Genomic DNA, 25940 nt, shown 5'->3' on the forward strand with positions numbered 1-25940 from the left:
CGATCTTTTCCAACTCCAAATGTGTGTCGAGGGGGAAGAGACCCAGGTCTGAAGGCTGACTGAATACGAGATTCAAGATCCAAGCGAAGCATCTAGCTAGATACGGCAAGCCATTGGGAGAAAACAAAACAAAACAACAAAAAAAAAATTCTGTAAGGTCAATAAGTCTGTTAGTATATATATTTTCTGCTAGTAGCGAAATCTAGTTTATATGAAATCAAATTAGGCTACGGCCTGTTACTGGCAACGAGCATGGTATTATTTCAATCAATTAGGGTTTGATCCATGATTGAATGAGGTTTTTATGGATATTTGCCCCACAGAGGAAAGGAGGAATGAAATAGTAAATCTAGGGCATAGACCACTGCTTCTGTTATATTGTGAGTCTTTGCTCGAAACTTCCAGCTTTCCGTTCTGTTAGTTGAGGACTGAGGTCCAGTATAGTCCCTCTATGATGGAATGGAAGCAATAGTCACCGACCATTCAATTTATAGGCGATAAACACATCGCCTACCGTATTGATGAATGTCCATGGGGAATTACGCTGCATGATATATGGCCAAATCTCAAGAACACAATCAGCCACGCTATCCAAATCGCTCATATTAGCTTGAACATTGGTACTGGGAGTGGAAGCGAAGCCTTCTTTCACAACTTCATTAATCGAATGTACCAGGTGATGCTCTGATTTTACACCCCAAACGTGAGCTTCACTCTTTTGAATTGCAACGCGACTCGCCAGAGAGGGAACAAAGAATTTACTAACCTGATAGAGGACGATTATTGACGGTTCCTTTGAGTTCCCGCAGCCATTTATCAAGGAAAACGGCACATTCTAGACCGCATCACGCAGCCTCAACGTTCAGAATCAAAGCCTGGTTACGTTTAACGTACTCAATGTCGAGTTTAACTAATATGCCCATTGTGTGATGGCGTGTTGAGCGGTGAGTTGTTGGCTCCACTGCGTTTCCCAGCTGGCATTGCACGAAGACGATCCGCGATGCTGACAGGATCCCATGAGTGAGACTCTCGGGACCGTTCGTCACCACTCAAGAAGCAGTTGCGGATATAAGCAAAACTCAGCCTTGCACCTGACGTAAAGGTCAGAGGGCATTGGGGTCAAAGGGCTCGAGATTGGACTCTGGCGTTTTCTGCCAGGCAGTTGTCCACCTACGTAAGGCGGTTCTGAAAGCATCGCAATTAGATGAGACCTTGTAGTGTGATATTTGTGCAATAAGCCAAGACAAGAAGAAATTAGCTTACTGGAATAGCTCCTGCCGATCTGATGACCGCCGAACAACAATCTCTGATAAAAGACGAAGGCTACTGGGAAAAGGGAGAAAGGGACTGGACGTCGATCAAGTTAGATTGCTGGATCTGTGGGGGACCCACCCTTCTGTGTCCTTATTTTAGAACCTTTCTACCAGCCAACACGGTAGTTCACAATGCCTCATTGTTGGGGCGGCCACTAGCCTACCCCCTACCCTCACATGATTCAAAGGGTCTACTCCCATTGCGGTGACAATTATCCCACTCCAAGACTCCCGATTCAAGCCGGCATGGCATGACTCATGAGCGCGTGGATATTACATATGCAAGTCACAAATACAAAGACGCAGGATCCTTTTAACTTTGATCTATACTGCATCACAATAATGAAGTCTTCATCTCTCACTGCCAAATGCCTCCTCGAGCCCATCAATCTACACAACACGGATCAATTCGCTGAGCTCCAAAAGCAACGTACAATCTGCGGCTGGTTCTCCGACCCGCAGACCCTCCAGACTTGGAAACAAAAACAACAAGAAAACCTCAAAGCCCTCTTCTGGATCACCATCCCCGATCACAGCACTAGTGATAACAAAGGCATTCGCATTCGCGCAGGCCACATCGCCCTCGACGCATACTGCGACCCGCCTGACCCCGACCTCGCGCGCGCAGACAAGTCCGTGCTGACCATCAGCTCATTCTTCATCCTGCCTGAATACCGCTCCTACGGGCTGGGACGGCATGCGATGCGCTTGATTGAGGAAATGGCCGTTGTGGAGCCGTATGGTAGCCCGCGCTGCCGATTCATTACGCTTAATGCGCAGAGTAAACGGTACCTGTACGATGAGGGGCCCGAGTGGCGGGGTCTCTGGGAGAGACTGGGCATGCCGCCGCCGGCGTTTAGTATTCAGGAGTGGTATGAGAGTCTTGGGTATGTGAGCTGGAAGGAGGAGCCGCTCTATGAGCAGAGGACGCTAGATGGGGAGGTGGTGAAGCTGTGGGAGGCGTTTATGAGGAAGGAGGTGCAGGCAGAAACTTCTGTTAATCAATAGACTGAATTTGCATATGGCTCTCTCCGAGTCTCTAGTCTCGGAGTACAAGGCATGGTTGTTTCTCCATGTGTCGGGAGACAAAGGAGGGTGAAACAATGTATTGTATTCCCTATACTTCATGATTGTCGCACATTGCCGGTGCCGCCGCAATGCCGCAGCTGTCTCATGCTCAGAGACAATGACACTCAAGACAGATGATGCGATGTCTAAGACAACGGATGGAGAGGCCTATAAATCTTCATATCTGTCAAGGTGTCAGAACTTGAATCTACCCATGCAATTCAATCTCCCTCCAAGTCTGTTCTGTGATCGCTGTTTAGAATCTGAAAAATGGCACCAGAGCTGTACAAAATCTCTCCTGCCAGTCTGAAGTTTCTCGAGACCCCAGAACTATGGAAGATCATCGAGTCAGACGGTGAGCTCGCACCCCGTGCCAGAGAAATCGTGCAGAAACGCTTCATTGACAACAACATCTACACCGTCCCAAGCGCCAGAGCCTTCAAAAAGCTGACTGACCACTCATCGGACCCCATCGCTGACATTATCAGGTACGACCGTATCAAAACGCTAAAGAGCCTCGTCGGCGCCGGTCTCAGCCTCCAGCACTACAGCCGCAGCGGCTGGAAGCTCCTCGGCCTGGCTCTGGCCTCCAAAGCCGAGCGCATCTCGCGGTACCTCATTGACACTTCCTCTCCCGAGGATCTTTGCGGACGCATAGGCGCTACCAATGACTGCGAAGACGGCACGTTCCTCTCTCTCGCCGCGACCTGGGATGCATCGATCTTCGCGCGTTTGTGGGACCGCGTTCGACACCTCCCCAGCAAAGAGCGCAGATTGTCTGACGACGCCATGTACGCGCTTTGCAAATTCTGCGATGCCAGTCTGGCGGAGCTTTTAATGGCCGATGGAGTCGATCTGGCTTCGTTTGTTCATGGCGCTTCGGGCGAGACGGCCTGGCATGCGGCGGCGGAGTGTGCCACCGATCTGGAGTTTCTGGAGTGGATTGCTGTTCGATCGCCGGGGACTATAAATGAGAGGACAGTTGATGGTACGACGCCTCTCATGAAGGCTGCGGCTTGCAATCGTTTGCCAGAAATTGTTGTCTTTCTTCTCTCGCGTGGTGCGGATCGTGCGCTGGGAAATGATGCGGGTGCCACTGCGGCCAGTCTAGCGCGGCGGTATGGTAACCAGGCGTTGGTGGATTTGCTTACGGACGAAGAGTAGTTTGTTTTTTCTTGGGCTATAATCCTTTTTGCTTTGACTGGCTGTTGTCGTTGGCGCGCGAGCTCGTCCATTTTGTTCGCCTGTTGTATGTCCCGCTGTTATAGTCCAATGGAAGGCATATCTCGATTCATCAACGTAGCTTCACCTCTATCAGCACCGTTCAAGTAAGCAAAGTATTAGTACCTCCACTTTGATGCATATACAGGGATGATCCCATCTTGATTCGCTGTCAGGCAAGGGCTCGATGCATGAAATACGCGTCTCCCCCTTGTTGAGTCGGTGAACTGGAGGTGGTTCATCGACCTCACCCCGCCATTTGTGCAAACCGAAAACTGAACAGTCCGTCAGATACTTAACATTATACGTAGTTATCAATCATATCTGAGAGCCTGATAGTCACAGATGAAGGTCATTATAGTTGGCGGTGGGATCGCCGGACTGGCCGCTGCGATTGGACTCCGTCGTGCCGGCCACAAGGTGCAGGTAAGTCTCTGTTAGAACAGGTTGAGTTGAGAGAAACTAAGCATGCCAGATTTTCGAACGCTCCTCGTTCCTCCGCGAAGTCGGTGCAGCAATCCATGTCCAGCCGAACGCCTCCCGGATTCTCTCACATTGGGGTTTCGACCCTAAGAGAGCTCGCTTTGTGAAGGGTCTTCGAACAATGGTGGTACCAGGAACATCGCTCACATCCAACGTCGGGGTGGACTGCTCCCACTTTGTTAAGACGTATGGTGCACCCTGGTATCTGGCTCATCGGGTCGACTTGCACTCCGAACTGCGGCGCCTGGCGACGACATCGGATGCGCCGGGATTCCCCGTGGAGATCATCTTGCGGTCTGAGGTAGTTGGCTTCGACGCTGAGAATGGGTCGATTACTTTGGCCGATGGGTCAATTCATCGAGCGGACCTTGTTGTCGCTGCAGATGGTGTACATACTACCGCTATTCACCAGGTCATCGGCCATGCGACGCCGGCTGTCGCCACGGGTTCCGCTGCGTTTCGGTTTCTGATTCCGACGGAGGATATCAAGCAAGATTCTGAGACGGCGCACCTTTTGGAGGATGGTTTGATGAGGATATACGTTGCGGAAGGTGTACGGCGACTAATCTGGTATTCGTGTGCCGAGTAAGGCCCTCAATCATTACATGGTGGAGCATCACTCATGAGGACCAGTAACACAGTTGAGAATTTTGTGGGCATACATTTGTATGAGCGCGGCGATGGTCAAAAAGAAGGTTAGTATCCATATCTTCCAGTTCATTCTTCAAGTACCGACTGTCGGATAGACTGGAACCTGTCCGCCGATGTCAGCGACGTTCTCGCTCAATACCAGGACTTTCATCCAACGCTTCTAAGAATTATCAAGTAAGCCTATCAACATCAGCAAAAATCGCACACTAACCAAGCACAGAAAAGCAACGAGCATCAAACGGTGGCCGCTCCTCTACCGCGATCCCATCCCAACCTGGAGTCGCGGACGCCTCGTGCTGATAGGCGATGCTGCACACCCAATGCTCCCTCGTACGTCATTCCCCATTGCAATCTGCAGTAGCTAACCTCTCCAGACCAAGGCCAAGGCGGCGCCCAGGCAATCGAGGACGGCGGTGCCCTGGGTGAGATCTTCGCGCGCATGCCGGATCACCCGACACAAGACGACATCCGGGATCGTCTAGCGCTGTTTGAGAAGGTGCGTGTCCACCGTGCGTCTGTAATAACAATATTCTCCAATGCCGGGCAGGACCAGGGGTGGAAGGTCAAGGAACGCGCGCAGCAGTATATGCCGGAGGGGGCCAAGGTCCCTTCGTCACCGCCGGAGTTTATGGAGCATAATTTTCGGTGTGACGTGTTGGAGGAGAGTCGGCGGTTGTTGGAGTTGTATCTGAGTGGAGAGTCGGTGGTTTGAGTGCTCTAGAGTATACGCTATGCAGTTTGTGTGCATTCTCTGGTTTTGATGAGCAGACATCGGTAGGTTTATAAATGTAGTTCAGGGGCATTGAAGAGTCGGTCAATATATGCTGCGGCATGTGTCAGATAGTCATAGAACTGTGACTTCTGGTCCTACGGCTTATAGTAGAGGGAGCGTGTCTATAGGAGGTTTACCACATGGTGTCTCCATATACAGTCAAGCTGAGGTACGCCAATCTTCCCGTCGGCTGTCTTGTGAGCCACAGCTATTACTGATTTGTTTGCTATATCCGATAATATACCCCAAATTTCCTGCCTCCCATAAAATATTCTTATGCAATCTAGAGTGGGGGTTGAGAGCTAACTCCTCATCCCCAGTCGACGCCTCAAAGCGAATGTTGGATCAAGCATCATAGTACAGGTGGCTGGCGAAGACGAATAATGCCTCGTTGCAACATCAATAGACTAAAGTGTCAAGGGCTGAGCCCAGTTGCATTTCACTGACACAAGGCTTGTACTGTATGCCTTGAGGCGATTGACATAGTAGCAACTGCTTCACCTACTGATCAATGTTAAGTATTAGTATAAGAAACTAAGTAAATAGAGTTCAGTCAACCAATAGGGCTGGTAGCTCAGTGGTAGAGCGTGAGATTGCAAATCTTAAGGTCGCGTGTTCGATCCACGCTTAGCCCTTCTTTTTTCGTATCTTTACCACTATCCCTTCGTATTCTGCAGCGCTACTGGAAACTTTGTCTTTCTTTATGTTTCATTTTATTTTTATCTAAATCTCTGGTTTCCCCCGTCGCACTGTGATTAGCTGTCGGTGCAATTTTTGCAGACGGGTTGCCATGTGAAAGTCCCTGTTACCTCGGCCTTGCATATATACCATGTGGGAACAGACAGTCTAATCATACTCATACACCATATGGTGAAGAACAAAAAATCGCATCTGCATGCTAAATCTCTAAAAAACATCATCGTGTGTGGATATACAAAGAAAATGAGCCGCCGAGGCCAGTAGGTATCAATAATATACATCCCTCCAAAAACAATCCATCTCTCTTTCAATCTACGCCCTTCCCGTTTTCACCTCATACATAGTAGTAACCTGTATCCCTCCCTCGGCGAACTTGCCCGACTCTTCATCCATGTGCTGACCATGACCACCACTTACATCATGAACGTAGGTCGGCCCACTCTGACTCTGCTCGCGAAGGATGAACTCGTCGCTGGCGTGGTCGCCCAGTTTACTCGTATGCGAAACCAAGGGATCCGGTTTGGATTTGCCGAAGACGGAGAGGGAGTAGCTTCCGCTTCCGCCGTAGCGATGCGCGTTCTTGGAGGAGGGGTCTTTGGAGGAGCCGAGCCAGACGGAGGAGCTGAAGAGGGGTTTGATGCAGGGGGCGTTGACGGCGATGATTGCAACGAACTGGTAGTTAGCTGTTAGCGAGGAAACGGTTGATTGGGGGGAAGGGGGCATACGGTTTCACGGATGGCCCAGATGGTGCTGGTGTTGATGCTGTTGATGCTCTGCAGGGAGAGGATGCAGCGGAGGAGGGCGGCGCACATGACGAAGACACCGCCGCAGAGGAGGACGCCGATGACGAGTTTTCTGTTTTTGTTAGTGCTCGCGTGTGCAGGTTGGAAATGATGTGCGTACCGGCGCAATGCTAATCGGACTTTGGCGAGCAGGGGAACGGGGATCGAGACCAGGACGGCATCCGTACTGTGCTGGTTAGTCTCTTCGCTGGTTGATTTCGTGCCTGCAACTTACCAGACGTTGGTTACGGCGAGGACGATGTAATTTATTCGGTCGACAGTGCATTGTTCTAATGGGTCAGAATCGCATCGTTGTATGCAGAGTTTCAGCGATGATGCTTACCTCCAGGATCCGGGTATATCTGCCAATGCTTTTGTATCGGGAGGCAGTGGAAGTAAATGGTGAAGATGACCGCGACATAGGAAAACACGCACAGCACAGCGTTGATCTTGACAAGCTTCTGCTGCATGAGACCCAGTCTACCATGGTTAGCACCTTGTCTGGAGGGTAAATGGAAACGTACGTCAAGCGGTTGTAGAAGAATAACATGCAAGCCTTGAGACACCAGATGAGTGTCACATAGCAGGTCCATCCAGCGAGCAGACATTTGGAGCCGATGACAAGACTCTTGACCTGCTCCGGGGTCAAGGCCGCTCGCTGAGCATCAGTGAGACCGATGTTGGCACCATGTTGGCCTGTCCAGTCAGCCGATTATCCGTCGTGATCGGTCGAGATTACTCACCGATAAGTTCCAACATGGTGAGTTCGGCCTGCATATCTCTGTCAGTGGATACAGTGTCATTCTGGCGAAGACGCGGGAGAACCCACGGTCCAAAAGAGCATTGCGATGATGGCAAAGTAATCATCACCCTGCCAGTTCTTCACTCCAACCACCTTCCATCGTGCAAATATTCGACCAAGGATGATGAGAACCCCAATTCCGTATTCCGTCCAGGCCTCCTTCTGAAACGGGGTAGCCTGTGGCATCTTGGGAGACTGGCTAAATGAACAGGAACAGGACGTGGGACGCAAGTGATCGTACGATGTCAGATGCTATATCTTAAATTAACCAGCGTAACGTGTCCCGGATGGCGCTTGCTACTCATGCACTTGGAAGTTGACCGGCGCACTGCCATGGATGTTAGTGGATCTGTGTCAGGTAAAATACCTTCAAGCTTTGTCTTTACCAGTGCATGGAGGTGCCTGTCAGGGGAAACCCAGCGACAAGATTTTGGGTTCAGGGAATGCCAATCTAAGTTTGCATATTCTGGACCAGAGCTGTGGGCTCTCGTTCCCTGGTAAGGATGGATAGAATTATGGTAGCTTTCGTAATAGTGGAAAATCGAACCAGACAAAGAGACTTGTTGGATGATCTACATAACAATAAGGTGTCTGGACGACGCCAATACGCCGGTCTCGGCATGAGACAATGTGCCTTTTGATTCCTGGGAAGACTTTCCTGGACCCTGGTCGATGGTCCCATAAAGTGCGACATGGACCATTGAAGCTTGCTTCCCATTATTCTCTAGACTGTTGCCCAGTCCTTTGGTTGACGACGATCGTTGAAAGTCTAACACACCCCTGACTAGGGCTATTACTCATAGAAAGCTGTATTAGAGTTTACAATGAGAAATACGAGAACGTAACTATTCCAGCCATGGTGGCGCTGGCTGCTTTTAATCACGGCATATCTGCTTTTAAGCTTTTACGGCAGTCTGCACGATGGGAGAATTTGCTTTTTATCCAGCTCACATGCAGATATAAGTCGAGCAATCTGTCGTTTTGAAAGCAGGCAATTTCCTTCTCTCGAGTAAGTAAACACACCGCATCCTTACTATCTTCACGTTAATAGTACAAGGAACTAAGGAGCGAGCCGAGACTAGACTCAAAGGTCCGTAAGTTGGAGTAACGTCCCATCCTCGGGTTTAAAGTTGATTGGCTTGCACCCGTGCGGCATGGGTTTCCCTATCGAGTCGTCGTAAATGGGTATCCAGAGTCTCAGTACGGAAATAGGCATGTATGAGGTGAGAGAAACGGGAAAAAGGCCAGCCCGTGCCCTAACTCGTAACAGGTTAGGCGTCTGCGCTACGAAGCGCGAACAAATTGCATCGACTAAATTGACACTTCGGAGCTCGGAAAGTGGAGGCCAACGGGAGACTTAGGGCCATTATTATTTTCGTGTTCAAGCCACCAAGGCACGACGGCTTACCAGAACCAGTAAAAGAGCAGCAACACTACGCCCAGAACTCTCTCGGGGAACTTCCTGTCTTTGGCCAGGGCGGTCCTGATCCACTATTTTTCTGGGGTGATTTTCCAGCCAAGTCAATATTAGTCCCGCCCGTTGACGTTTGAGGACGGGCGTACTCCTTATGGAGGAGACCTGTCATATGTGGGAGCACATTTGGCTCTGAGGACTGCATGATTCATGGACGTTGTGTTCTGCAGATGTCCGATTTACTAGATACAATATATCCCTTTTCTACTCCGTCCGGGGTCGATGATATAACCTGTGAAGATTACCGAACTCCATGGAAGAGAACGTGTCACAGGCTGTCTGTCTGCTCGTGGGAATGATCGCCGATTCTTCCCGCCAAGAAGAAGCCAGCAGGGATGATGCAGAAGTTGATACAGACTATCTGGAGACCAATTTCGCTTTCTCCCAAAATGCTGTATGGTTGCCAGACCAGTTCTGGCCCCCATCCCTCTGGCTATTGAGGCATTCATGAGGAGACGATCGTCGATGCCTCAGGGCTTCCCAAGAAAGATCCAATCAGAGACCATGATAAACGATCATTTCTTCCACCAGGCCAATAGAGTTCGGCCGTCACAACGGCCAGAACACGGATTATTATTTTCCGAATGAGCAGGACCATTTTCGTCAACGCGCGACTTCCTTCACAGCCGGCCCCGCTCGTACACGCTGCGACTTTCCCGCTCTGATCATGGTCGACAGGCCGGCTCTCCTGGGTCTCTTCAGGAGTGGCATAAGCGAACGGCTTGGTGACACGAGAGACCTTAGCTTCGCCTTGCCCCTCATGCACATGTCCCAATTGCCCATAATAAGGGGGAATTGTCGTCAGGATGATACTCCAGCCTGACCTTGACGCTCTACTCAAATTCGGTCATCAAACACCAAAGACACACAGACGGCATCATGGGTTCGATTGGGAATACACCAGATGTATATGACTACATTATCTGTGGGTGAGTATATTAGCAAGTATACCACTCGCGGGCCCTAACTCACCATTCGCAGTGGAGGAACCTCTGGTTGTGTAGTCGCAGGTCGGCTTGCTGAGAATCCTGATACCAAAATCCTCGTCATCGAAGCCGGACAGCACAATCGGGACCTGGAAAATGTACACATGGCCGGAGGGTAGGTGATTACCTGAGTTGAACCTTTGCCTCGTGGCTAACTCCTTATAGATGGTCGAACAACTTCGACTCAGAGACCGACTGGAACATAATCACAAAACCAATGCCCGGGGTTGACAATCGCCAGGTGAAACTCAGTCGTGGTCGGTTTCTCGGCGGTTCTAGCGGATGCAATGGTACACTGTGCATACGAGGTGCCAAACAGGACTATGATGACTGGGAACTGGAAGGTTGGAGTGGCGAGGAGTTCTTTGCTGCCATGAGAAAGGTAGGTATTTTTCATCATAAGAAAGCAGATTGAGAGATACTGACTGTATAGGCGGAAACCTTCCACACCAAGCCCTGGTTCCAAGCGGACCAGAAGAGCCACGGGTATTCCGGCCCTCTGCACACCGAACCTCATGACCTTGCCCCTATTGCCAATCTCCTCTTGGATTCCTTCGTGTCACAGGGTTTGCCTCTACACCACGACATGTTCAGCTCGGGCGACATACCCCATGGATGCGGCCACGTGCCTCGAACGGTCTACAAGGGCATTCGGTCCACTGCGGCGGACTACATCACCAAGGAATACCACCGCAATAATGTGACGATCCAGACCGACACCACCGTCGACCGTGTCGTGCTCGAACAGGGTCCGGATGGACTCCGAGCCACCAGCGTCATCACCCAGCTGGCGGATGGGACACCGCGCACATTCCACGCGCGAAAGGAAATCATCGTCTCTGGAGGAGCATACTGCAGTCCCGCCATCCTCATGCGCTCAGGAATCGGCGCTCGCGAGGAATTGGAGCAGCACGGCATCCCTTGCCAAGTTGACCTCCCCGGCGTAGGCAAGAACCTCATGGACCATTTGGTAAGACCATCCCTCCGACCACATCCACACGATACTCACATCGCAGATCGTCTTCATGTTCTACGAAACCGAAAAAGAAGGCCTCACGACCGACTTCCACGTCTACCACGACAACAACCTCGCCAAAACCTACCAGCAGTGGAAAGAACACAAGTCCGGCTTCCTCTCCACCTTCCCCTTCGGCTCCTTCGCATTCGCCCGCATCGACGACCGTCTCAAGGACGAGCCCCTCTGGCGCGATGCCCCCCGCCAACCCGGCCGCGACCCCATGGGCCTCACCCCTAAGCAACCCAACATCGAGTTCTTCACGACGGAGTGCTACGGCGGTCCCAAGCAGTACAACCAGTTCCCCATCGACCACAAGCACGCCTTTTCCATGATTGCCGAGCTCTTCGCGCCCAAGTCCCGCGGTACCGTGACGCTCAAGTCCAAGGATCCAAAGGAGAACCCGGTCGTCGACTGCAACTATCTCTCTGACCCATTGGATATGCTCGTGTTGACCGAGGCGTGTCGGTTCGGCAATGAGATTGTGATGAACGGTGCGGGAACGAAGGATATCGTCAAGGGGTCGTGGCCGCCGAATCTCAAGCACCATACGTACAAGACGAGGGAGGAGTGGATTCCGTATGTCAAGGAGCATGCGACGACTTGTAAGCCATCCGTACTCGCAACATGCTGTCCTATATCTAACTGACGGGATAGGCTACCACGCGTCTGGAACATGTGCAATGGGCAAAGATGACAATCCGATGGCAGTGCTGGATAACAAGCTGCGGGTGAAGGGAGTGGCTGGTCTTCGAGTGGCGGATTGCAGTGTCATGCCTACGCTACATGGAGGACATACCCAGATGCCTGCATATGGCATTGGGGAGAGGTGTGCTGACTTTATCAAGGAGACTTGGTAATTGCCCGTTGATCAATTCCAATATATGTCCTGGCAGGTATCGTAGGTCATCCATTTAAATGGTTATATTTATGTTGCGACTGTTTGTAGTCGGAGCTGTAAGGTACGTATATAAAAGAATTCGCATTCTGAGCAGATTACTTCATTTCTTTTGGCAAAATGAAGAGACGTGATTCTGCAAATGATTTGGAAGGAAGCGGAGGAAAAATGAAAAATAAAAACACAGGACTAAGCGTGGATCGAACACGCGACCTTAAGATTTGCAATCTCACGCTCTACCACTGAGCTACCAGTCCTGGTCGGGACTGAGTGGCAAATATTGTGTCATATCATTCAAAATATATACAGAACGAGGAAAAACTCTGCAAAAAGTCGGAGGCGCGTCTACCACAATCTAGACGGAAGACGCTGTACAATAATATTGTTGCCTGGGACTGATCGAGAGTGCATAACATATCTTTTTCCTTGACTTGATTCCTTATATGAAGATCAGACAGTGCTGTAGAATGTTCCTTGGCAAGGCTTGATGATCCACCTACTGAAACGGTCGCTATATTCTATCCAAGGACCTCCCCTCTCTATTCCTATCATGATATCCATCTAGACATGAATCTGTAGGGCTTGGACAAGTCAAGCACTCGTGTTCACTAGAGTTAGGTTGAACAGATCCACTGTCACTCAGACCACATCGTGTGGTCTTCCCTTTTGTAGCACTGGCTCGAGTCTCTTTTACATAATAGTTTGCCTCTTCCGGTGGATGGACCCGTCAATTTCTGACAGTTGTATCTCCACTGGCTAGGCACGGTCCAGAAAAAATGACACAACTGAGGGGCAGAAATTTTCATTCGCCATCGGAGCTGATCTTCTCACTGAGGCCTCGACAGCTGTCTAACTGCACCTGCGTACCTGTCTGGCATCATGGCTGTTCAAGACAATATGACCTCGGATGCCAAGGGTCTGGAGGTATCCAGCGCTGAAAAGCGTCGGAGATTAGCAGACAAGGTCCGTTTGCGCTCGAATAAGGTAAACTCGCTGCGAGGCGACCACCATCACAGCGATGAGGAGAGCAATGAGGAGGTACAGGAATCGGAGACGCCCGACCTGAAGCGGCAGTTGAAGGATAGACATTTGCAGATGATTGCCATCGGTCAGTATCTGGTACTTTACGGAGAAAAAAAAGTCTAATGGCCATCAGGAGGAACAATTGGAACCGGTCTGTTTATCAGCAGTGGAACAGCCATTGCGCATGCTGGTCCTGTCGGGGCTCTGATCGCCTACATCTTTGTCGGGACGATCGTGTATTCGGTGATGACTTCGCTGGGAGAAGTCGCGACGTACATCCCCACCGCGGGCGCCTTCACTTCGTATACCACACGACTGGTCGATCCCAGTCTGGGATTTGCCATGGGATGGGTCTACTGGTTCAACTGGGCTTCGACATTCGCGGTGGAATTGACGGCCTCCGGGATGATTATCCAATACTGGAGAGAGGACTTGTCGATTGCCATCTTCATCGGGGTGTTCTGGGTGTTCATCACACTTATCAATTTCCTCCCTGTCGGCTTCTACGGAGAGCTCGAGTTCTGGTTCTCGGCCATCAAGGTGCTTACTGTTCTTGGTTTCATGATCTTCGCCATCTGCATCGATGCTGGGGTAGGCAAGCAGGGCTACCTGGGATTTCACACCTGGAAGGACCCCGGCGCCTTTGCACCATACCTCATCGAATCGAATGTGAATACCGCCAAATTCGTGGGATTCTGGGCCGTCCTGATCCAAGCCGGCTTCTCCTACCAAGGCACTGAGCTTGTTGGTGTCGCCGCCGGAGAGACCGAGAACCCCGAGAAGACAGTCCCCTCCGCCATCCGCAAGACCTTTTTCCGCATTCTCATCTTCTTCGTCCTGACGATCTTCTTCATCGGTCTGCTGGTCCCCTACGACAACCCCAACCTGGTCACTGACACCTCCAACGCCTCTGCCTCCCCCATGGTCATCGCCGCCAACCTCGCCGGCGTCCAGGTCCTCCCCGGCCTGATCAACGCCGTCCTTCTAACCGTCGTCCTGTCCGCCGCCAACTCCAACGTCTACAGCGGCAGCCGCGTGCTCCTCGGTCTCGCGCGCGAGGGCTTCGCCCCGCAATGGTTCGCCAAGGTCACGCAGCGCGGCGTCCCCTACATCAGCGTGGCCTTCACCGCCGCCTTCGGGCTGCTCGGCTTCCTCAACCTCTCCGAGTCCGGCGGCAAGGTCTTCAACTGGCTGGTCAACATCTCCGGCGTGGCCGGGTTCATCTGCTGGGCGTCCATCAACGCCTGCCACATTGCGTTTATGCGCGTGTTGGCCGCGCGCAATATCTCCCGGGATACCCTGCCCTACAAGGCCATCTGGCAGCCGTGGCTGGCCTACTACGGACTTTTCTTCAACGTCTTGATCATCTTCACGCAAGGGTTCACGGCGTGGATCCCCACGTTTGATGTCTCGAATTTCTTCGTCGCGTATGTCTGTCCGATTCTGTTCGTCGTGCTGTATCTGGGCCATAAGATTGTCTTCCGGACGAAGTTTGTGGATCCCCTCGAGGCGGATCTGGATACCGGACGCGTCGAGACGAAGAGTACCTCGTGGGAGACGTCTGCTCCGAACAAGGGGTGGTTTGAGAGGGCCAAGGGTCGGTTTATTGGCTAGCATAGTCAACTGTACAGAATAATAGACATGAGGAATAGATATAGATGTAGATATATATAGATTGAATGACATAACTCTGTTCGTCCTATATGCTTCTATCTATCCATCACCACTACTCCGTACAAACGCATGCATCTTTTACTATAGTACAGTACATTTACCAAGATTAAATCCACCGAAACATCCTCGCCATGGATGCAAAACCCCCCAGAAACGCCGTCACTCCCGTCAACACCACCAACACCCCATACTCAGACCCATACGCCCCAAACGCCTCCGCCTTCCACCCACCGACTTTCAGCAGCGCCTCGCTCAACGGCCCACTAACCACATTCCCGACCCCGCGCCCTGTCTCCAGAAACGCAAACACCATACTCACATGCGCCGAGCGCTCGCTCTTCTGCACCTCGTGCGACAGCGCCGACCAGGAAGACGAGTACCCGCCCGCAAAGAACCCATAGACGATACAGAAGATGTACAGCGTCGCGATGTGGTTCGCCAACCCCCACAGCAAGAAAACGGAAGCGACAGCCCCCGCCGACGAAAGCAAGATGCATTTCGTGACGTGGTGCCGGTCAGCGAGGTAGCCGGTGAAGATGCAGCCGAAGACGGTCATGAGGTTGAAGAGGGTGACGGTGAGGGAGGCGAGGAAGTCGCTTGCGCCGAGGGTGCGGGCATACGAGGTCAAAAAAATAGACGGGATCCAGAAGCCGATGGCTTGCATTGTGTTGCCGAGCTGGTAGATCAGGTAGACTTTGTCCCAGAGGAAGCGGAGGCTGAGCTGGCGGAGGTGCGAGTGGCGGATGGGGATGCGCGGCTTGTGGAATGTCATGAAGGGGGCGGCGAGGAGGAAGAGCGCGATGGAGCAGGCGCGAAGGGTCGTTTGCCAGCCGTAGCGGTTGAGGAGGGTTTGGAGGATCAGTGGGAAGAGGATGCCTGTGAGGCCGGAGCCGCTCTTTGGGAGGTCAGTTGGATGGAAGTACTGTGATAGAGAGGGGGGAGATACCCAGACGATGCCAAAGGCGAGGCCTTTCTTCTCCACGAACCAGTCGGATAGGAAGAGGATGGACGGCGTGTAGGCTAGACATCCTCCAATGCCGTATGCCACTCCTTGCGACATGATCAAGTGGGTGACGGTTGTCGAGAACGAACTCAGGCCCAGCGCGAGACACATGATGACGAATCCCGCGGTCGAAAACCAGCGTCGAGCTCGGGGGAATGCAAACATGACGGCGATAACGATAGGTGTGGGCAGGTAAGCCAGGCCCTACGTAGTCCACGTCAGTGTACGTCACTTATAAGGGAAGAATATCTGACCATCGCGCAGGTCCCGATGGACGCAATCTCCGTCGAGTCCGAAAAAGGCTCATGAGTTCGATAATAGTTCTCAAAGACCCCGAACGATTGTGCGAATCCTCTCATCCGTCAACCTCTGCTGCTGGGACTGGAGGAGTGAACGACTCACCCCATACTATACCTTCCACCATGAAACAAGCCGCCAGAAACAGCCATGCTTGATATCCTCCGTCAACCGGTGGTAGTCGCGAGTCATCAAACTCATCGACGTCGTCCGAAAAATCGTCTGACGAGGTCGGTATATGGGAGAATGTCTCTTTGAAGAGCGCTGGGGGTACCGGTTTGAGCTCGTTGGCAGCCATCATAGTGCATGGAACGAGCAAGTACGGAGCAATCCCAAACCTGAGGTAATAAACCGTCTCGTCTCAAACGAAGAGGCAGGATGATGAAATACTCTGCGATGGGATCCACACGGATCCGTATAACATCAGGTGAGGTGTGTCCATGACCGTGGAAGCCAGGGCGAGCAAACGTGAGCAGTGGAGAGACGGAGAAAATAGAACCTGGTATCACCCCTTCTGGCGGTGTCACTCGCGGAGAAGCTTTATCATAGTGCTGGTATGTAGGATGTCACCGAGGGAATGAAACAAGGACAGATCCGTGTCGATCAGGTCAAGCGCCGTGCCTTTGGTATGTATACCTATCCTGTTTGGGATGATGCGCAGCTCCCATCTTGACCTTGAGCTGGGTTCTCGGTGTTGGACATCACTGCCAGACTATAATGCTTGCCGTGAACATTTGCCTAAATGGTTTGTGGAAGCTCGACGTACGGTGGCTGCTAGTCACGCTGCTGTACCTGATTTGAGGCTTCTATTCATTCTACTGCAATTAATCCTGGCATGGAGACGGTATACGAGCTCGGCACTCAGGGAAAACTTGATACACGCCATGACGTCTGATCAGAGCAATTGTAAGCTCCAGGTCAATCAGTTGATATGAAACAGCCGAACAATGAAACTTCCCTATGAATATGAGACAACTGCAGCAGGCAGTCCTTTTTTTCCGCCTTGAAGCCTCGAAACCTTTGCCAAAGAACAAAAATGGTCTGTCGTCATAACTCCGATCAACATGCTCCAACCTGCAGGAAACGGTTCATTCGGCGCAGGAGGCTTGGGGGCTTGGAGCTTGGAGCTCTGAAAATAACTCTGACGCTCGGCGGAGTTGCCAGCTCCGCATTCTTCAGCAGTATAAGCTCTGAGATATGCGGAGTATCGGAAAGGCTCTTGCCTGCTGCCCGAACAAGGAGTCGAGGATCGACCTGTTGGACACTGGACAGCAGGACCGAACGCGTGTGCTTCTTCATCGTTCATTAGGTAATAGTTTCCTCCTCTGGGCTCATTACTCATAGGTAACTCTGAGCGACATGCCTTCGATTGATGCATAGATCGTCAGTCGGGTTGAATAAATTCAACTATTCCTTATCAGCCTGACCGAGTGAAGAGAACTATGGCTTAAAACTACCAAGAACAGATATCACTAAACCGGTTCTATTTTCGACGCAAGTCCCAGAGGCACAAGCCTTATCAGGTCGTTCGAGCATGTTCAGTCCGTGACATTCCATGCGAACGAGGGATGAGTGCCTGGAATGCTTGTGCTCACTCCTACCTGGTTATAAGCCCTCGTCCGAACACCCGGATAACGTTGATAAGCACTTTCTGTCTGACTTCTGTCTGGTATCTGGAGGCCTCAATATTGCAGTGGCAGAGCTCGTAAGGATCTGTTTCTTCAGGAGATATCTCCAACTCACTGTCAGCCGGTCAAGCCGACTACCCTTAGGAGTAGAACGACTGCTATTATTGCAATTGATAAATTTGTGCTAGCATGCAAACTTGCTGGAAATCGGACAGGACAGCACTTGGACATGGAGTGAACGCAATGGTTTCCATAAGGGTGATGACTCATCTCACCTTCCCGTACAGCCAGCCATATACTAACACCACGTGTTTACCAATAAATGGAAAGCATTATCTGTAAGCTCGCTAGGTTATCCATATGGGTGTAGAGCATTGCAGTTCAAATTGTTCACGCGAGGTTCCTTATTATAAGGCCTAAGTCAAGCCTCGATAGGTAACAGAATGATCTGATACCTCCCTTAGACAACCATCCAGTCAATCCGGTTATTGGGTACTTGGAGCTTTTATTCAGCCAGCATTTACCACTACTAAACAAAAATTCAGGACCTACGTCACTGCTGCCTCCCACTGAGTAGCCCTGTCAGCCTAACGGTGCCATGGTGAAGCCTAATGACATATATATCTCCACTACATTGATGCTGCCTTGTGAGACGTAATATCTTTCTGAATGCTAAACAATTGCAAGACTGAAATATATCTATCACTAACTGACATGTCTAGAAATCCGCCGGCTCAGGTAACTTCTCCGGCGTGTCATTGCGATACGTATCCGAAATCAAATGCGCAAAACTCGCCGACCAGGCCACCCGCGGCGACAAGTACTCCAACCCCCACAGATCAGCCACAAACTTCAGGATAGACGTATGCGTGAACTCCCCGTTCCCATCTGTCGGCCTGTTCTGCACAACGCCCTTGCCCACCCACGGCGACATCAGCACCGTCGGCACCCGGATCCCCAACCGATCAAACGCAAACGTGGCGGACCTGCCGTCCGGCGCCGTCTCGGTGTAGGTTAGATCATCACCCGCAGGCACGTTCTCCGGAGGCGGGACATGGTCCGCGAACCCGCCGTGCTCGTCAAAGGTGAGGATGAAGAGGGTCTCGTGCCACTGTGGCGACGAGCGGAGCGCCTCGTAGACGCTCTTGATCCAGCCCTCGCCCATGTTGATGGGTGACGGGGGATGAAAGGACATGTACGAGCAGCATTCCGGGTTGATCCAGGTGAACTGGGGCAGGGTGCCTGCTTTTGCGTCGCGGTAGAACTGGTCGATGGGGCGGACGTTGGTCTCGCCGAGGCCGGACATGGCGGTCCAGCGGTAGAAGAGCGCGTCGGGGAGGAAGCCGGTCGTGTTGGAGTAGTTGATCCAGCTGATGTTGTTTTCGGAGAGCTGCTCGAAGATGGAGCGCTGGGGGAGGGCCGACCTGTCGAAGTCGGGGTCGTTGGTGCCGTGGCCGTGGGACGTGCCAGACGTCAAATAGGCGCGGTTGGGGTTGGTTGGGCCGGGCACGGCGGCGAACCAGCGGTCGAAGAGAACAAAGTTCTCGGCCATGGCGTTGAAGACGGGGACGTGCTCGGGGGTGTAGTAGTTGATGACCTCGCCGGCGCGCGAGAGGTTGCCTTCGATGCCGTACGAGGCGATCTGCTCAGCAACAAAGCCTTGCATGTTGGGGGCATGGACGTCGTAATCTGGATGGTAGGTGCTGTACACCTGATGATTTCCACCGGTGATACTGTGGTCAGGATCATCCGGGGCGACATTCTTCGCCGTGGGCTTTGCGCACACCACTGGCGAGTGGGGATCGGAGACATTGGCCGGGTTGCAGTACTCGCGGTTTACGAGGCCATCAATACTAGGATTGTATCTGAGGCCGCCGGCATAGTTGTCGAACGACAGGTTCTCCTGCACCAGAACCACGACGTTCTTGATCGGACTGGAGAGTCTGCTGTGGGGCACATGAGGCGCAGCGCCTGCGCCAAAGCCCAGCGTGAAGAAAACAGCCAGCGACAAAACAGTCATGGTAACCAGGAGCAGCGAGATGGCGACGAGAGCCCACCAGGAACGGGGTCGTCTGCGCGACCGCTGGATATTTATCTCCTCTGGTGGATCATGCGGTAGGAGATGCGCCGTCTCGTCCGAGGCCTGTTTACTTGCTGGAAATGATGCATGTGCATCTTTATCTGCTTTGGGTTGCATTTTTGGCGGTGGTTCTGTAACCCTTGCGGGGGATGTTGATGAGAGTCGTGAGAAATGACTTGTCTGTCACTCTGGAAGATCATCCTCCCTCTCGGACGTGGGGTTTATCTTGGCTGCTGATCCTGATGTGATCATTCGGCATCCACTCGCCGGTCAACATGTGGGCAATACTGCGTCTTATTGGGTACAGCAGCTCTAGTGCCTGGAAGCTAAAGAGCCTGTTTTAACAGAGAATAACCGGCGCGTGGCTGGGGAATGAGGATTCTATTGGTTTGTCACTTTGTGGCGCTGAATTGCGGGTTTCTCCACGACTCAAAACACAAATCACAATATCCTTCTTCATTTGCTGGATATGCCTCTATTCACTACTATTGTACAGTTCATCACAGTTACTGATGTTATCTAATATTCAATTTCCCATCGCCTGATTGTAGTCCATTGTTGACTGGTTATTCTGTGCGCCCGCCAAGGTTTCCTCTCTCCTTCAAATCACCCTGGTTCATTCCCTCCTCTGCAGCATGTCCAGCCTCAGTCTCAGAATTTGAAGGCACCTGCTTCTTCTTGACAGTATGCCATTCCATGGTCACTGCACCCAGAGTGGCAAGGCAGGCCATAATGAGGCCAACCTGGAAAACCACCCGCAGCGAGTCATTATAAGCCCCCAGCGACGCAGCACGGTCTTCAGCAGGAACATGACCGAGAAGCTGCGTGGCCCCTGTATTCTGGACCACCTGCGGACTGATCGGCAGACGCTTAGCAAGCTGGTTGCTGAGCATGTTTTGGCCGACCGACGTAAAGACCGCGCCAAAGAGTTGTTGCGCAAAGAACATGAGCGACGCACCGATGGCCACCTGCTCGCGGGGGAGCACTGTCTGCGCCGCCATGTTCGGTATCTGGTTACAGGTGCCGAGGCCAAAGCCATATAGCACCTGAAAGCCGATCCACTTGCCCGTTGATGTGTGGACCCCGAGAGTGGTGAGCAGACCGGCGCCGATGGAGGAGAGGACGATCCCGAGCATCAGAAAGGGCGTGTAGTAGCCGATGCGGGAGACTAGCTGGCCTGTGAGAATGGACGCTGCCACCAGTGGAAGAAGCATAGGGAGGAGGCGGATGCCGCTCTTGACAGCCGAGACGCCGTCAATCACCTGGAACCAGATGGGAAGATAGTACACTGTCGGTTATTAGCAAGCGGATCATCACTGAGGTTTGAAATTCCAGCCGACTCACCGAACAAGATGACATGTGCGCCGAGACAGCAGCTCGCCCAGAACCCGGACACGATGCTCCGTTGCAGGAAGACGCGTGGTGGCAGCGTCGCCTGCTCTGGCTTCCACACCTGGACCATGACGAACGCGATGAGAAACACAAGGCCCAGCACCAGCAGCGCGACGACCCGACCCTCGCTCCACTAGACGCAGTCAATACCAGTGGTGACAAAAGCCAATAATGAAAGAGAACATACTGCGTACTTGGTACCACCCCACTGCAGAGCCAAGCAAAGACAAACAATCCCAGGAATAATGGCAAGTATCCCCAGACCGTTTAGCTGACGCAGCTTTTCTTTCAACGGCCTCTGGGTGTTCGGACGGTCGGGAATATCGAGAAAAAGAAGGATGACCACAATTACCACTGCTCCTAAGGGGATATTGATATAAAAGCACCATCTCCAGGTGACATTGGTGGTGAATGCGCCGCCAACCAGCGGGCCAGCCACCGAAGCAACCCCAAACACAGCCCCAAAGGCGCCCTGATACTTGGGACGCTTATGCAGTGGAAGCGCATACACGAGGATTGTCATGGCACCAGCGGAAATGCCTCCAGAACCCAGGCCGGCAATGGCTCTGCCGAGAATGAACCCGATCGAGTTTGGAGCCGCGCCGCAGAGGGCCGATCCGACCTCGAACAGGACAATGGACGTCATGAATGTGGCCTTGATGCTGAATATGGTGTATATCTTCCCAAACAGCAGCTGAAAAGCACAGTTGTTAAGCAGATACGCGGTGCCATACCAGCCAATGTCTCCTGCTGAGTGAAATTCGTCGGTGATCTGGGGAATCGCGGGCGAGATGATGAGCCGGTCCTGCAGTGGTCAGTATAGAGAGTCGATCTCGACGAGACGTGTTTCAACACACCAGAGAAACCAGGAACATTCCAATGAAAATAGAAGTTATCAGCAGAGCGAGCTTGAGACCAGTTGGGTAGACAATGTCATCCTTGCCCAGGTCATCTTTGGCCGGGCCACTGTGAGGCTTCTCTTGAGACATCGTGATAGTTGATAAATCCAGTTTCGAACAACTGGAAGAGTTGAAGGACACAATCTAATGATCAGGGACGCATAATGAATCGTGCTAAAAATTATATGAATATTTAAATATATACGGCAGTAGACCACTCGCTGCTCGGGGCTCAAAAATTGTTTTTTCTCTTCCGAACCCCGACCGCTGTTTCCATCGTTCTTTTCTTCATCTCACCCCGACACGTACCTTATCCCACGCTGAACATGCAACAATGACTCGGTCTTCAGAAAGCAGAAATTCTAAAAGCTACTCTTGCTTGACCTGTCGGCAGCGAAAGGTCAAATGCGACCGGCGTGTTCCGTGTTGCAACTGCGTCAGGGCCGACAAGCAGTGCAGCTTCGTTCCCCCGGTGCGCGGGAAACGTAAAAGGACGAGACCTCCCCGAGAGGGTCTGCACGCCAAACTGGAACGGTATGAGAAATTGCTGAGTTTACACGGTATCAAATCTGAGCCATCCGATGATCTCGATGACTCCGACTCCGAAAGTGATGCATGCATGGACGAGGATGCCAACGCCGTCGACACCCCACAGTCCACGCTCGAGGAGACCAAACCAAAACTCATCATACGCGAAGGCGTATCCAGATACTTTGACAGGTATATTGCGTCTATTGCCTTCCACCATCGTTCTTGGAAGCTGACATCGTGCAGTGCACCTTGGTCTATTTTCGGCGGCGAGGTAAGCACAGTCCTTGCTTTCCTCATGGCTACCTGGCACTCGTGTCTAATGTCGCTTAGTTTCAGCATCCAGAGGTCGGTGGACCTGTGGATGAGTCGTTTTCCGACGAAAATGCGTTGTTCTTCGGACAGAATGAGAAAGTCGAGAATCTCGCCAGCCTCCATCCGTCTGTGCAGATACTGCCAAAGCTAAGGGATATATACGCCGATCGGGTTGACCCTCTTGTTAAAATCTTGCATCTTCCGACATTCTCGACTACGTTAGAGAATGGACTGCGGCATCCAGTAGAGCGATCCAGAAGTCTAGAGGCTATCATGTTCGCTTTCTACCTGGCGGTCGTTAGTACTCTCAACGATGTCGAGTGCCAGGATCTGTTCGGACTCTCGGAATCGGTCATGTATTCCCGCTATAGACTCGCCACTCGTCTAGCTTTGATCAATGCTAGATTGCTGTCGACTTCCAATCTCATGACTCTTCAGGCATATGTATTGTTCATGGTAAGCCATAGCTATCCACGCCTGTTTCACGGCGACTAACAAATGAAGATGTGCGTTCGAAAGAGTTACTCGTGCGACACCTTATTTGTCTTGTCCGGCGTCGCCATCCGGCTGGCACGCAAAATGGGACTGCACCGCGATGGCTCATTTCTCGGACTTTCGCCATTCGAGACAGAAATGCGAAGACGAATATGGTGGCATTTGGTCCATGTGGACTTTCGGGTCGCCGATGTGCTGGGGGCCAGACCGTCAATGGATATTACCTGCGCGGACACCAAAACGCCACTCAATGTCGATGACGAGGATCTGCATCCAGACATGACTGACCTGCCGCCTGAACGCAATGGCATCGCCCCTATATCCCTTTGCCTGATCAGACACGAGATCATGGTCTCTTTGCATGACTTCTCAACATCTTCTCCTGCCGACATGCGCTGGGAAGTACTACTGGGGCCCAATGTCCCTCCCGCCAAAAAGGACCATATCATCAGCCAAATTGAGGATCATTTAGAACGAAAGTACTTGCGGTATTGTGACCCGGCAAACCCGCTTCATACTTTCGTATCGATCATGATCCGGTTCTCCATATGCAAGATGAAGCTCGTTGCTCACAATCCGCGCCAATTCGCCAGGATTCCCCCGAAAGATCTCCAAAGAGAGCGCGACATCGTATTCGCCAACGCTACAAAGCTACTGGAATATGTAACCTTGGTGCAAGGCGGCCATCACGGTTTGGAGAAATATACGTGGCAGATCGGCACAAGCGCGCTGTGGAACGCAATGCTTTACATGCTTATTGAAATTCGACATCGCAGAACGGGGCCGGAGGTGGACCGGTCCTGGCAGTTGATCGGGCTCGTGTTCTCTTGTCCTCGGATCTTTGGCAGAACCCCTGCACCGGTGGATACGGTGCTTCGCAAGTGGACGCTGGAGGTTTGGGACCACTATGTTGCCGCTTCGAGGGCTGAGGGGCTGCCGGAACCATCGACGCCGGAGTACATCGATGCGATCCGTGGTAGGAGCAGGTCAACAAGAGATCCAACTCGAACCGAACCTCTGGCTGCGGAGCGTGGTTCTGTTATTGAGAGTTCGCTCGGCTGCAACCAAATACAATCCAATGGATACGAAAGTCTTCCCGATTTCGAATCTCTTGATTCTTGCGAGTTTCCTGATATCCTGTCTTTCGAGATGGACCCGAATGAATGGGTACAGTGGGAGCAATTGGTTGCGGAGGGAGGCCGCTCGTGAGTGCGATTTATATGCATAAGTCTTGAGACTAAATCTCAACGAAAATATCAATGGCCTTTAATGATCCCCAACTGGTACGCAATGAAACCAACATTACAATTCTCTGCCAGCGTCAGCTCCTTCCAACCCTTCTTTTCGTCCCACCTGCTCTCTTGCTCATCCTCATCCAGCGCAGCATTGCATTGCTCACACGTAAAACTCTCACTCTCGAAGAACGCTCTGACGTCGTTTCCTGTCCGTCCCATCGAAGTATTCCCGCCACAGGCAAATACCTGCCGGAGAATATTGCGTATCCAATTAGCTAGAGCTTCATCACCTAGCCGTAGCCTCTGCCCGGGTGATGAGAGATGATCAGCTACGCCGTTATCAAAATCTTTTCGATGAATTTGTGCATGTTGACCAGACATTCTTGCTGTCGGCATTCCAAAACCTGTTAGCAAGAATCTTAATAGCAAGAACACAGTAGTTAAGTAGCTTCTTAGCCAAAACATGAGATATCCCCTCATTACAAGACTTTACCCTCAACCACTTCATTACTAAACATCACTACATTCCCTTGACTGGAATGAACATAAACGATCAAATCAAGCTGAAATAGACTGAAGAAGTGATCCACTAATTGACGACATTGACAGGTATTTCTTCCCCTCGCTTACAGGAATGATCCTTCGCTGCCTGCCTGAGAAGAGGCCTGAGCAAGCAATCTACAGCAAGGTAACCAACCATAATCATAACAACATGAGTGACGGATGCATAGATCACAATGGTGTCTTTAGCTATGAAGATCAACCTCACCACAATAGGATAGCCCGGCGCAGCTTCACCCCGCCACATACATCAGGATGATCATCACCAGCGCTTGCGGGGATCCGAGGTCTATAATCATCGCTCCATTGCTCCGGGGAGACTCGATTTTCGCAAAGGAGATACTGTTCTGGTCCTCGGTTATCAGTCGTTCCGAGTACAGCTTCCACCAAAATGCCTGAAATTCTCGCTGACGAGTGGCACCCCGTGGGCGAGGACAGCAAGGCTATCAAAGACGCCTTTGGCAAAGTTTTGATAGAAGGTCCAACTCTTGTAAAGGGGGAACCAGAGACTCCGTCCTTTATCCTCAAGACAAAAGGATATTATGGTTTGTTCGCATCTCAGACAGAACGAACTACAGAGTTACCGGTTACAGATCTCCAGCTATAGCCAAGATCAAGGTGGTAGAGGGTTGAACGAAGGGTTTCT

At 51.7% G+C, this 25940-nt stretch overlaps 10 protein-coding genes and 2 non-coding genes across 12 annotated transcripts; 7 read left to right on the forward strand and 5 right to left on the reverse strand.

Moving 5' to 3' along the window:
* Positions 1-1655: 1655 nt before the first annotated feature.
* On the forward strand, positions 1656-2321 carry ALT_2522 (uncharacterized protein; the record flags this gene model as incomplete). Its single annotated transcript, XM_033562145.2, has 1 exon — positions 1656-2321. One exon carries the CDS (start codon positions 1656-1658, stop codon positions 2319-2321), a length of 666 nt encoding a protein of 221 aa, XP_033418036.1.
* A 330-nt stretch (positions 2322-2651) lies between these two features.
* On the forward strand, positions 2652-3545 carry ALT_2523 (ankyrin repeat domain-containing protein; the record flags this gene model as incomplete). Its single annotated transcript, XM_033562146.2, has 1 exon — positions 2652-3545. One exon carries the CDS (start codon positions 2652-2654, stop codon positions 3543-3545), a length of 894 nt encoding a protein of 297 aa, XP_033418037.2.
* Positions 3546-3947: 402 nt separating this feature from the next.
* ALT_2524 (putative salicylate hydroxylase) lies at positions 3948-5448 on the forward strand (the record flags this gene model as incomplete). The annotated part of the gene is made up of 6 exons (XM_033562147.2): positions 3948-4028; positions 4078-4655; positions 4719-4780; positions 4832-4910; positions 4957-5066; positions 5111-5448. The coding sequence occupies 6 exons, from the start codon at positions 3948-3950 to the stop codon at positions 5446-5448; spliced, it is 1248 nt and encodes a 415-aa protein (XP_033418038.1).
* Positions 5449-6071: 623 nt separating this feature from the next.
* ALT_t059 lies at positions 6072-6143 on the forward strand. Its single transcript has one exon. It is a non-coding gene; the product is annotated as a tRNA-Cys (tRNA).
* A 376-nt stretch (positions 6144-6519) lies between these two features.
* On the reverse strand, positions 6520-7977 carry ALT_2525 (uncharacterized protein; the record flags this gene model as incomplete). Its single annotated transcript, XM_033562148.1, has 8 exons — positions 6520-6879; positions 6933-7062; positions 7111-7176; positions 7225-7279; positions 7333-7469; positions 7514-7685; positions 7733-7760; positions 7819-7977. 8 exons carry the CDS (start codon positions 7975-7977, stop codon positions 6520-6522), a joined length of 1107 nt encoding a protein of 368 aa, XP_033418039.1.
* Positions 7978-10144: 2167 nt separating this feature from the next.
* ALT_2526 (GMC family oxidoreductase) lies at positions 10145-12126 on the forward strand (the record flags this gene model as incomplete). The annotated part of the gene is made up of 6 exons (XM_033562149.1): positions 10145-10194; positions 10247-10366; positions 10417-10633; positions 10685-11221; positions 11268-11871; positions 11924-12126. The coding sequence occupies 6 exons, from the start codon at positions 10145-10147 to the stop codon at positions 12124-12126; spliced, it is 1731 nt and encodes a 576-aa protein (XP_033418040.1).
* A 223-nt stretch (positions 12127-12349) lies between these two features.
* ALT_t060 lies at positions 12350-12421 on the reverse strand. The gene has a single exon. It is a non-coding gene; the product is annotated as a tRNA-Cys (tRNA).
* Positions 12422-13043: 622 nt separating this feature from the next.
* ALT_2527 (putative amino acid permease (Can1)) lies at positions 13044-14801 on the forward strand (the record flags this gene model as incomplete). The annotated part of the gene is made up of 2 exons (XM_033562150.2): positions 13044-13272; positions 13321-14801. 2 exons carry the CDS (start codon positions 13044-13046, stop codon positions 14799-14801), a joined length of 1710 nt encoding a protein of 569 aa, XP_033418041.1.
* Positions 14802-14967: 166 nt separating this feature from the next.
* ALT_2528 (putative MFS monocarboxylate transporter) lies at positions 14968-16462 on the reverse strand (the record flags this gene model as incomplete). The annotated part of the gene is made up of 3 exons (XM_033562151.2): positions 14968-16068; positions 16119-16216; positions 16267-16462. The coding sequence occupies 3 exons, from the start codon at positions 16460-16462 to the stop codon at positions 14968-14970; spliced, it is 1395 nt and encodes a 464-aa protein (XP_033418042.2).
* Positions 16463-18507: 2045 nt separating this feature from the next.
* ALT_2529 (putative phosphatidylglycerol specific phospholipase) lies at positions 18508-19986 on the reverse strand (the record flags this gene model as incomplete). Its single annotated transcript, XM_033562152.1, has 1 exon — positions 18508-19986. One exon carries the CDS (start codon positions 19984-19986, stop codon positions 18508-18510), a length of 1479 nt encoding a protein of 492 aa, XP_033418043.1.
* A 449-nt stretch (positions 19987-20435) lies between these two features.
* Positions 20436-22250, reverse strand: ALT_2530 (MDR family MFS transporter; the record flags this gene model as incomplete). The annotated part of the gene is made up of 4 exons (XM_033562153.2): positions 20436-21157; positions 21214-21394; positions 21449-22066; positions 22119-22250. 4 exons carry the CDS (start codon positions 22248-22250, stop codon positions 20436-20438), a joined length of 1653 nt encoding a protein of 550 aa, XP_033418044.2.
* A 244-nt stretch (positions 22251-22494) lies between these two features.
* ALT_2531 (uncharacterized protein) lies at positions 22495-24707 on the forward strand (the record flags this gene model as incomplete). The annotated part of the gene is made up of 4 exons (XM_033562154.1): positions 22495-22880; positions 22935-22962; positions 23022-23459; positions 23508-24707. 4 exons carry the CDS (start codon positions 22495-22497, stop codon positions 24705-24707), a joined length of 2052 nt encoding a protein of 683 aa, XP_033418045.1.
* Between the last annotated feature and the right edge of the window lie 1233 nt (positions 24708-25940).

Source organism: Aspergillus lentulus (assembly GCF_001445615.1).
Source record: "Aspergillus lentulus DNA, contig: Alt04, strain: IFM 54703, whole genome shotgun sequence".
In the NCBI taxonomy this organism is placed as follows: domain Eukaryota; kingdom Fungi; phylum Ascomycota; class Eurotiomycetes; order Eurotiales; family Aspergillaceae; genus Aspergillus; species Aspergillus lentulus.